General features: G+C 42.3%; 1 protein-coding gene across 1 annotated transcript; it reads right to left on the minus strand.

Annotated features, from left to right (window-relative positions):
• Positions 1-1,190: 1,190 nt before the first annotated feature.
• Positions 1,191-10,664, minus strand: LOC139703500 (zinc finger protein 709-like). Its single transcript, XM_071606978.1, has 6 exons — positions 10,656-10,664; positions 3,743-3,869; positions 3,502-3,562; positions 2,089-2,940; positions 1,733-1,914; positions 1,191-1,648 (listed from the first exon to the last, which is right to left on the minus strand). Exons 1-6 carry the CDS (start codon positions 10,656-10,658, stop codon positions 1,191-1,193), a joined length of 1,683 nt encoding a protein of 560 aa, XP_071463079.1. The 5' UTR covers positions 10,659-10,664.
• Positions 10,665-12,336: the final 1,672 nt, after the last annotated feature.

Consider the following 12,336-nt stretch of genomic DNA (forward strand, 5'->3'; position numbering starts at 1 on the left):
AATAAAATGAAATAAAATAAAAATATCCTCAAGTCTGAACAAGTTCAAATGGATCTGAAACAAGCAAAGGTCCTACCACATTTCTACATACAGGGCTTTTCTCCAGTGTGATTTCTTAAATGCTGTTCGAAGGGACCTGGAAAGTTGAAAGTCTTACTACAATTTTGAAAGAGAGAAAAAGGATCTTCCCAGATGTGAATTCTTTATGTCTTTGAAGAAAACTCTGAAAGCTGAATACTATCTCACATGGCTTATCCTCAGCATTTTCTACAGTATGAGTCCTTTCATAAAACTGAACAAAACTGGAACAGCTGAACTACTTATATTTCCTTTTGCATAGGATTTATTCTTTTTATTCCAAAAGAGGCTTCTGAGCCCTTAGTAAAAGACTGAGAAAACTAGATTTCCCACATTTCTCACACTCACAGGGCTTCTCTCTGTGTTTTCATATATGAGAAGAAAAAGGGCTGGATGGGAAGCTGACAGGATGTAGCTTTTCTCTGGTTTGTATTCTGGTATGTATTCCAGGGCTTTTCTCTGGTATGTAGTCTTCCATGTTTATGAAGCTGATGGGATGTAGCAAAGGTGTTGCCACACTGCTTACATTCAGAGGGTTTGTTTTTCAATGGGAATGAAATGCCTTTGAAGGCAATAGGGAAAAATGGAATGATTTGTGATAATTTTATACATTTAAAGAGTTACTCAGTTGGAAGTGATGGTGTATGCCTTTAATTCCTGAGACTTGAGAGGCTAATTCTGAAGGATCAATGTTGGAGGCTAGCCTCAGCACCTTTGGAAGACCCTAAGAAATGCAACAAGTCCCTGTCTCAAAATAAAAAGTAAGTGGAATGTAGCTAAGTGGTAGAGCACAACCAGAATAAATCCCCAGTGTCTGTCTGTCTGTCTGTCTCTCTCTCTCTCTCTCTCACACACACACACACACACACACACACACACACATTTTCAGCAGTGTGAGTCCTTCCTTGTCTTTGAGGATGACATGAAATATTGATTTACCAGGTTTTACATTCAAAGGATTTTTCTCCAATAACTTCCTACATGTATATGAGTGAAACAGTAATAACAGAAAAGTTTACCAATTGTTTACATGCATACGATTTCTCTGCAGTATCTGTTCTTTCACATGTGTGAAGCAGACAGGATGTGGCAAAAGCTTTTCCACATTGTTGTTATTCATAGCGCTTTTCTCTGGTATGTATTCTTCCATGTCTGTGAAGCGTAGGGGATGTAGCAAAGGCTTTGCCACACTGCTTACATTCATAGGGCTTCTCTCCAGTGTGCATTCTTCCATGAATCTGAAGGTAACTGGATCTAGAAAAGGCTTTGCCACACTGCTTACAATCATAAGGCTTCTGTCCAGTATGAGTTTTCTCATGTGAGTGAAGGTGACTGGATCTCGCAAAGGCTTTGCCACACTGCTTACACGCATAGGGCTTCTCTCCAGTGTGCATTCTTCCATGAATCCGAAGGGAACTGGATGTAGTAAAGGCTTTGCCACATTGCTTACATTCATAGGGCTTCGCTCCAGTATGAGTTTTTTCATGTGAGTGAAGGTTAGAGGACTGAGTGAAGGCTTTCCCACACTGCTTACACTCATATGGCTTCTTTCCAGTATGAGTTCGTTCATGTATCTGAAGGCCAGAGGCAGTAGTGAAGAATTTTCCACATTGTTGACATTCAGAGCATTTCTCTCTAGTATGTCTTCTTCCATGAATCTGAAGGTTACTAGATGTAGAAAAGGCTTTTCCACACTGCTCACATTTATAGGGCTTCTCCCCAGTATGAGTTTTTTCATGTGACTGAAGGTAACTGAATGTTGCAAAGGCTTTGCCACACTGCTTACATTCATAGGGCTTTTCTCCAGTATGCATTCTTCCATGAATCTGAAGAGAACTGGATGTAGAAAAGGCTTTGCTACACTGCTTACATTCATAGGGCTTCTCTCCAATATGTGTTCTTCCATGTCTGTGAAGCTTAGTGGATGTAGCAAATGCTTTGCCACACTGCTTACATGCATAGGGCTTCTCTCCAGTATGAGTTTTTTCATGTGAGTGAAGGTTAGAGGACTGAGTGAAGGCTTTCCCACACTGCTTACATTCATATGGCTTCTCTCCAGTATGAGTTCGTTCATGTATCTGAAGGCCAGAGGCAGTAGTAAAGGCTTTTCCACACTGTTGACATTCATAGGGCTTTTCTCTGGTATGTATTCTTCCATGTATATGAAGCTGATGAGATGTAGCAAAGGCTTTGCCACACTGCTTACATTCATAGGGCTTCTCTCCAGTATGAATTTTTTCATGTGAGTGAAGGTTAGAAGACTGAGTGAAGGCTTTTCCACACTGCTTACATTCATAGGGCTTCTCTCCAGTATGCATTCTCTGATGTATTCTAAGTACACTGGGATAAGCAAAGTCTTTCCCACATACCTTACATTTGAAACGTTCATTCCCCATGTGTGTGATCCTGTGCCTTTGAAGACTTGTGTATGAAATACAGGTCTGACCACCTCGTTTACATTCATACACTTTCTCTCCAGCATGAGTTCTTTCATGTCTTCTTAATAAAGAGGAGAAACAAAAGGCTTTCCCACATACCTCACATTGAAAACGTTTATGTTCACTGTGTGTTCTCATGTGTCTTGGAACACCTGTGGGAGAAGACGAGGCTTCACCACATTGCTGATATTCATAGGGCTGCCACCCAGTATGAGTATCTTCATGCCTTTGAATGTCACTGGAATGACTGATGACTTTCCCACGTACTGTACATCCATAAGGTCCATCTCCAGTTTGTATTAACATTTGTGTGTAAACACTTCTGAGAGAAACCAGAGATCTCTTATATTGTTTAAGTTCACATGGCTTCTCTTCACATTCCTCATGCTTGTAGTATTTGTGTCCAGAGTGAGATGTGATCTGCCTATGAAGGAATGAAGGATATATGAAGTCTTTTGCACACATAATGAAGTCACATGGATTTACTCTATTAAAATTTTTCTTTGTTCAATTAAGAATTGGAATTGATTTGAAGGTTTCCCCAAACCCTTCTGTGCCTTGGAAGTTTACCATGACTTCTTTGAAGAGGTGACCAGCACATAATCAATGCTTGATTCATTCACAATTTTCTATTTATTGATAGATCTTTACATTACTACCAATATCAGGTAAAGGCTAACTTTTCTGACTTGTTCAACTTGCCTAAAAATAAGGAGATTGAAAGCAAACAATCCTTTTCAACACAGCTTCTCTATGGCTATTATCCAAATAGTGATATTCACATATGCAATTTCATAGTACTTTTTGCATGTCAAATACTTTGAAAAGACTGAATATCTGTTACAGCTAAGTATATATTTCTGGTAAAAAGCACTATAAGAATAAATACTTCTCAAATTATGCATACTTCTTTCGTTGGTTTGCTTTAAACATTACATGACAGTTCTCAGACCCTGTCATAGTCTCCTCTTGTGAGTACAGTTACCTTACATTGCTCCCAGAATTTTCAATCTGAACTTCAGTGGTCTTGTCTTCCCACTTGTTTCCTAAAATGAGATAACAGAACAATCTTTATGAATATTTAGGAGCTAACAATGCTTTGCCAAATGATACATGCTATTAATGCTGCAATAATTCACCAACTGATTCCCTTTTCACCTTCTACATAAATGACCAAAATAGACATGAGTTCTCTATTTGATTAATTTTAAAAACATCATTATTACCTATAGAAGACAGGTTTCTGAAGACTTCCTGCATCACATCTCTGTAAATATTCTTCTGGGAAGGATCCAGCAAAGCCCACTCCTCCTGGGTGAAGTTCACAGCCACATCCTCAAAGGTCACTGAGATCTAAAATATCCCACCAAATGTATAGTGGAGGCCAGGAGAGATTGACAGCATGAGAAATCTATACTCAATATGCATGATGTTCACATGATTCCCTGGCCTCTCGATTAATTCCACGATTTGGTCCATCAAATCTTTACTGCACTCAACTTCTTCCAGCCATTCCAACACTAGAAATTGCCTACTCAGAAGGAAAACATCATAGTGATTTATACCCTTTCTTTGGTGATTTCACAGGAAGTAAGACAGGCTCCCAGATTGCTCCTAAGTTCTTTATTGGTTGCACCTCTATTACATGTCTTAGAAACGTCCTGAGTGGTACAGAGCTAATATAAGCAATTCTGATAGTGCTTATCTTTAGAAAAGAAAGGTGATGAGTAGGAAATTGGAGGAATCATGAAACTAAGCATTTGAGAGAGATTCTGACAACTACAGTGGCTCCCTGTACCTACAAGGTTAATATAGACAACATGGTATTTACTAATGTCTTGTTTCCTCTGAAAGTCTATTGTTCCAAACTTGAAGAAATGCCTAGAATCAGCCCCCACTCACACCTCTGGGCATGGGGTCACTAAGGAGATTCCCTCACAGACAACATTTAGACAACCTTTCACGCAGGTTGTCACAATGCATTACCTGGAGATTGAGCTCATCCTGTGTGATTACACTGAGAACACCTAGAAGTTCGCAGGTGCTTCAATCCAGAACAAATTTAGTCAACTAGCTTACTATTAAATGACCAAAACAAACATGAGTCCTCTATTTGATTAATTTATTTTATTTATTAATAAACGCAACAATTTTATAATTTCCTGTGGTTACTGTCAAAGCAGAATGGGGTAAGTGAAAGATAGCACATGCCTTAGAAATAACTCAATGACCCAAAAATATTACCTTGTCCAAACAATAGCCATACAAAGTTTGGCTATACAAAACAATCTTCTTAATAACCAGCAGGCACGACTTTTCTAAGTCTCATGAGAACAATGAATGTCCAATGACTGTCAAACTCTTCTTAACAGCAGCCAGTTCACTACCATAATGTATAGTCATCAGACACATACCAATGTTCTGCTCAAGGACATTTTGATCAACGTTGGGCCACATATACAATGGTTGTCTGGTGTGAAAGAGATTCATCGTGCCTGTAGCAATGGTGTTGCAAACAAACCTAAGGCAGAAGCTCTTCCAGAGTGTGGTAAAGCAACAAGTTTGTAGCCCAGATTCCTGAACTATCCCACACAGTCTGGGTGTGAAACAGGCCACCATTCACATCTGTAAGCATGCTATGATGTCTTCACAGTGATGGAACAGGCAAAAAGAAAATGTCCCTGCCACTGACACAGAACTACACTCAAAAACTGAAAACATACCCCAGGGGCTGGGGTTGTGGCTCAGTGGTAGAGCACTCGAATCGCACATGCAATACCCTGGGTTCAATCCTCAGCAACACATACAAATGAATAACTAAAATAAAGGTATTGTGTCCAACTACAAATTAAAAATAAGTATTTTTTTTTTAAAAGTCATTCCGACTGCTGGGGTGGTGGTGTGCACCTGTAATTTAGCCACTAGGGAGGTCAAGAGAGGTCAAGGCAGGCAAATGGCAAGTTGGAGGCCAGTCTCAGCAACTTTGCAAGATACTCAGAAATTTAGAGAGACTGGTCTTCATCAAAAATTAAAAGGGGGTCTGGGATTGTAGTTCAGGGGTAGAGCACTTGCTAGCAGGTTTCAGGTACTGGATATGATTTCAGCAACACAGAAAAATAAACAAATGAAATAAATGTATTCTGTCCATCTACAACTATACAAAATATTTAAAAAATAAAAATAAATAATAAATACATAAGAAGAAGGGCTGAGAATGTGCTCAGTGGTCAAGTGCCTGTAGGTTTACTCCCCAGTAAAACACCTGCCCACCTCCAGAACGCTGCTCACAAACTGAAATTCATTTCTGGAGGATAACTAAGCATGAACAAGTCCATGGCATCAATCCCCACCACTCAAATGTAAGCAAATAAATAAACAACAGTCTACAATACTAATTCTCTTGGACTGGAGAGAAGCTCGGTAATAGAAAACTTGCCAAGTATGTATTTTGCCTTCCCTCAGATCAATCTCCAGCAGTCCTCCACACACACACACACACACACACACACACACACACACACACACCAACACACACACAAAAAAAATACATATAATGAGAGATAAAAATTATTATAATATAAAAGGTACACAATTAGAGGCATAAAATACAACAAAATCAATGGAAAGACAACACACTTTCTCACAAAGGAGATTGAATGTTCTCATGATCGAAACTCTCTGAGAAAGCACTGAGAATTTCAGGAAATTCTGTGAAATTTAGGGCATGGTTTACTGTATTTTGGGGGTAAACTTAAGAAAAACTACATCTAAAAAAGGAAATAGTAGGGTTGGGCTTCCAGCTCAGCAGTAGAGTACTTGCCTAGCACATGAGAGGGCCTGGGTTTGATCCTCAGCACCACATAAAAATAAATAAATAGGTATTTTGTCCAACTACAGCAACAACAAAAAAATACTTTTCAAAAAATTGGAAATAGTACACTATATCGAAGATGAGCCAAAATATTGTACAGGACAGAGTATAGAGAGCATTTATGTTGCACCCAAATTTCATAAGCTAAAAGGTCAGCTCCCAAAGGGGTGGCCCTAGGAGGAGGCACTTAGGAGGGAACAGGAATCAGGTGACATAGTGGGAGTGCTCTTGAAGGAATCAGCACCCGTATTTAGACAGACATATGGCTCTTTTCCAGAAAACAAGTGTCATTTACTATTTCACTGATATTCAGTGATTAAATGATCATAATTGGGTATTTCAGGTATTGCCAAAATTGTTCTTAAAATTTACAATGAAGACAGGAGTGATGGTGCACACCTGTAACCCAGCGGTTCAGGTGTCTGAGTGCTGAGGCAATGTAGTAGGACTCTGTCTCAAAACAAAGAATCTAAAAGGGGCTGGTGGTTCAGCACCTCTGGGCTCTATTCCTGATACCAAAAAACCACACAGTTAACATGAACCTGCCAAGTCCAGAAAACAACAGTGAAAAACTGTCATCCTTTGTCAAATTCATCACCTTGTGAAAGACACATACTAGTTTTCATGAAATCACATTCATAAATTCATCCACCACTAATTTTATAGAATTGGACTCAAATTCTGCAGCAATATGCCAGACAGAGTTTCTCTGTATCTTACATGTCATTTTGGAATCTAGGGTTGGATTTCAATTTGAAATCACTGAAAAGACAAGATTGAATCTTACAGAATTTCTATACATACTCAGGGGTAGCAAAAGGTAAATTAGTTAATTAGGACTTTTCTTTTTCTTTTTTTTTCATTCTTTTTTTTGGGGGGGTGGTACCCCAAGATTAAACCCAGAGACATTTTACTATTGAGCCACATCAACAGTCATCCAGTCATTTGTATATTTTATTTTGAGATGCAGTCTAACTAGGTTGCATAAGGCCTGGATAAGTTGCTAAGGCTGTCCTCAAATTTGCAACACTCCTGTCTCAACCTCTGGAGCAAGAGGGATCACAGGTGAGCACCACTGTACCTGGCTGTAAGTTGGGATTTGTAACAATGGAAATGTAACTAGACTTTTTAAAATGCACTTCTCTCTTGCCTATTTAATAATAGTCCATCCCATTTGGCTCTGAATAAATAAACTTGGGCTTCAGATAAGTGAGCACATCATTTCAAAGTGATGCACAGAAAGCTTTGTGGCTGAGGGAGCACACATGTGTCAGGCTCCAGGGGCAGGGAAGGTCCCTGACAGCAGGAACATACTCCTTCCTGGTCTTGCTCCCTGAAAGCATCCAGGATCACTGTCCCAGGGACCGAAGTAGCACTCTAGATGAGGCCTGTTCCAGGAGATTCCTCAGATCAGAGCCCCCAGCAGCTTCCCCGAGAGGCTGCACCCTACATCTCAGGCTGTCCCCTAGGAGGAGCTGGCCCAGGGCCTGAAGTTCTGTTCAACCTGCAGGGACCAGGGCAGCTGTGGGCACTTTGTGGCAGCTCCTGTGGATAGTGAATGAGGACATGGGACCCTGTGAAGTGTCCAAAGGGAAACTCTGCCCAAGAAATCTGACATGGTGTCTACACCTAAGGAAGGTAAAAGGAGAGGCACAAGATTTTTACAGCTGTGAACTCAAGTTCTCTATACAGTCACATCTACATCAAAGAACCTTCAGAGTACTTGATTTTAGCTAACTAGACCACCATGAGGGTAGAAAGGCAGGGTTCGGTATGGAGAACAAAAATTATCATGGGCTATCTTAAGCCCTTCAATAGCCAATCATCTTAATTTCTGTATCAGACCACAATCTCAAAATTTCTCAGAGTATATCACTAACCTTACCAGACATCTCCAAAATCTACCAAGGCTCAGAAAGCAATAACAGACATACAGAAGAAATTTTCTTTATTTTTTCTGTACCCCAATAATCTGATGTTCCTATCAATGCAATCGGTTAATGGAGTAATACACAGTTTCTTTTATAAAAGTTCATGTAGGCCGGACACAGTGGCACACAACTGTAATCCCAGCAGCTTGAGAGGCTAAAGTAGGATGATTGCTAAATTCAAATGCAGCCTCAGCAACTTAGTGAGACCATAAGGAACTTAGTGAGATCATATGTGAAAATACAATATAAAAAGGGCTGGGGATGTAGCTCAGTGTTTAAGTGTCCCTGCGTTCAATCCCTGGTGTATTAGAAAAGAAAACAAAAGAAAAGAAAAGAAAGAAAGAAGGAATTGATGTAATTATGTAATCTCTTCCAGGGAGGGACACACACATCATTCAGGGTAATTTGAATCCATGTACCTTAGTATAGTCATTAATATTTGGGTTAAAATGAACTATTTTCTGTAGCTGGGGTTGTCAGTGCCTTTAATCTCATCTGCTTTGGAAGCCGAGGCAGGAGGATCACAACTTTCAGGCCAGGTTGGGAAAAATACCCAGATCCTTTCAGAAAATCATATTGAAAAGAGCTGGGGATGAAGGACAGTAAATGAATCAGACATTATTGTAGTGGCATCCCCTTTTTTCACAGAAAATTTTAACTGGGTTTCTCCAGAAATCTTCACCATGGCTAATTTTAGGACTGTCAACAAAACAGTGTCCACAAAAAAGTTCAGTGTAGACAAACGTCCTATTTTTGTGTTGACCTATTTTACTGGGCCACTACTCTGAAAGAAATTAGCACTTCAAGTACTGGACTCGAACTCCCCTTACTACTTTTTTACACACTTGTATCCAGTATAGTAGTTTGTAGTAATGTGCAAACAAGGTGTCTGGCTTTGAGCTGGGCTTCACAGAGAACTTACCAACTAGGCTTCATGGAAACAGCTGGTGGGGGAGGAAAGAAAGGGGAGAAGAAGCTCTCCCCTTCTCAGGTGTTGTCCTTGAAGGGTTATCTTGATCAGAACAGAGAAAGAAAAAGCTGCTTTTATGTGTATGATGTGACAACTTGTCTATGGCGACTCCATTTTGTGAACTTAGCCAGGACACACAAATAAGTCACGACTGGGGCAGTTTGTATTCTTTTATTCATGAAAATTCCCCAAGAACACAGAATGATCTATGGTGCCAACTGGAGAATAACTGACTGCAACTTTCAGCCTTGTTTGCATTGCCTGAACCCCAAATGTCCCTTTTGTGGTTTTTGTGCTTAAATATGGAGCCAACTGAAGGCAGGGGCACCACTCTGATCATCTCATTCTTTTGAGAGCAGAGTGTCTGCCAAGAGCCAGCAATAAAGGCTTAATTTGAATGAGACTGTGTGGTCTGAGAGTTATTTGAGAGTCTCCGTATTACAATGTGAACTTCTGAGCCCCTCCTCTTACATGATGAGTATAAAATCCTAAAACCACCTAAACTCAGGGTTCAGGGGATTGATTGATTGATTACAGCAAAAGCTGTGCCCTCTGAGACTGGCTGCAGCCAGATAAAACTGTTTCTGGCTATCTTCAGTGCCTTGCCTCCTTTGTCCCTACATCAGTATTACCCTGTGTGTTTACATGACTACAGGACTGGGGTGACTCTACATCATGGACTATCAGAAAAGGGAGCAGTTATACTCTATTGATGAAGCCCAGGATTCCATATCCCTGGGATCAATAAACAACCTCCTTATTCCCTTTAAAGCAGTTATTTTGACCAAACACAAGGAAGTGTTAAGTGATTATTCTTTCCCCTCAAGTATAATATTCACAAATAAAAACAAATGCCTTCAAAAGTGTCCTTTTTTCCAGGACAGTGGCACAGGCCTGTCATTCCAGATATGTGGGAGGCTGAAGCAAGACGATCACAAGTTAAGGCTGGGGAGGGAGGGAGGAAAGGACGGAGGGAGGGAGGAAGGAAGGAAGGAAGATTCTTTCCAATATTTCACTAAGTGATAATGAAAATTAGCGGACGGTGTCCATTTGAACCGAGTGGGAAGAACGAACGTCAGGCCGAGCAGTGAGGTGGAGGGAAGGAGGGTTTTAGAAGGCAGGAGGCGCCTGCAATTTGGGGTACCTACAGCAGCCTCCGGAGGAGCTCCCCTGGGAGAAGGAAGGTGCATTTGTGGCCCTGCTTCCTCCACGTTGGGAAGAGTGGGTGTGGGCCACCAGGGCCCTGAGCCACCCTTCCAAACCCAGGGAACCAGGGGACAGGGTCTAGGGCCCTCCGCAGCTCACCCGAGCGCCGGGCCCCAAGGCAGGTGCTCACCCCGCACCTTCAGCCCTGGTCGCAAACTCACCATTTTTGGCTTCCGTGGTGAACCGGGGTCCTCTGAGGAACCTAGAGTGAACCGAGATCGCGGGGTTCACAGGGAGCGAGAGTCACGTGTTTCCCTGAGGAGAGAACTCAGGCCCAGAGAAGGAGCAGCCCAGTCGCTGAGGAAGAAAAGCCCGCGATTGCGGAAGCCCGCCCTTCCCCTTCCTCTGCGCGCTGATTGGACAGTTCCTCCCATCGTCCTTGATGGGTGGCCTCCAGGCCCGCCTCTGCATCGTGACTGACAGCTAACATCATCCAATCGCTGGCTGAAATTGGGTTAGTGACAGATTCTTGGCCCCAGCCCTTCTCAGGTGGAGCTTCCCCCACTGTGCTGGGAACTAATCCAGGTGGGAAGCCTTGGCTTAGCCTCTGGTATGGAGGTGCCATGTGGCTCTGGTATATGTGTGCAACAGCCATAGAGTGCTTTCTGAGCATGGCGAGGCCCTGGGTTTAACCTCAACACAAAAACAAAGCACAGCTTCTCGGGGAGGCTGAGGCTGGAGGAGCCCAAGGTCAGTGAGACCTTCTCTTAAAATAAAATGAAAACCGTGGGATGTAGCTCAGAGGTCCAGGTCAAGCCCCACTGGGTTTATTCCCCAGTACCTCAAAGAAAAAGAAAGAACTATATAACATATTTTTTTTTCAGGTGATGCGACCTCAAGCAACTTAGAAAGACACAGTCTCCAAATTTTTGAAACACTATTTAAAGATATTATATGTATGACCCATACACAATATCTAAAAATGAGAACAATTTGAAAACTATTTTAGTAATTCTCATCACCTCCTGGCCTCTGTTGCTTTGAGGAGGCAGCCTGAGCTATGAAAGGAAGCAATTGGGGTGGGCTCTGATGCTCAGCATTCCATCCCCAGCAGAGAGGGTCCTCAGGGAGGAAGGAAGGCAATCCTCTAGGGCAGCAATGTGCAGTGGAAATAAAATGGGTGCCTTGTGCTTAGTGTAGATGTTCTACTTTGACTGTTAGGAAGTCTTATGCAGAGACCTGACTCTGGGGATCCCACAGGTTTGGTCAGGTGTTTGCCCCAAAATCAAACAGAAAAGGTCATGATGCAAAGCAGGAAAGAAACTTTGACCAGTGCAGCTACACCAGGAAGACAAGGAAAACTTGCCCTTATGCTGTCTTCGGGTGCTGACAAGGACTTTGAGGTTTTATAGAAGGATAATTATAGGCATGTAAAGAAAGGGAAAAGTGTATGTAGGATTCAGTATTATCTGTAGGATTTAGGCTTCAGGCATCTGTGGGTCTCATGTCTGTGAGCTCACACTCACTTGCCCCATTGACACATGTCCCTCTACTGCACAGACTGACCTCATTTTATCTCTCAGGAGGAAGTCCCCCTCCAGTGTATTCTTTCCATGTCAAGGTTTTCAGATGCACCAACATTTTCAAGCAAAGCCACAAGCCCTAGAAAGCAACATACCCCCAGAAGCTGACCCAGGGTCTCAGCTTGGGAAGGCAAGTATCCGAGGCCCCGGGGTGGGGCGTGTCACCCCGCTCAACCAGGGAGCAGCACCGCTGCCGGCGTCGCAGGCGCAGTTTCCCCAGGTCGACCCAGTTCCCCCTTCTGCTCGGGCTGAGCCCCCTCCTCCTGCTTGGCCCCCCACCTCCATCTGCGCCACACCCCAGCCCTGCGCTCCAGGCCAT

The sequence above is a fragment of the Marmota flaviventris genome, chromosome Y (genome assembly GCF_047511675.1).
Source record: "Marmota flaviventris isolate mMarFla1 chromosome Y, mMarFla1.hap1, whole genome shotgun sequence".
NCBI lineage: Eukaryota > Metazoa > Chordata > Mammalia > Rodentia > Sciuridae > Marmota > Marmota flaviventris.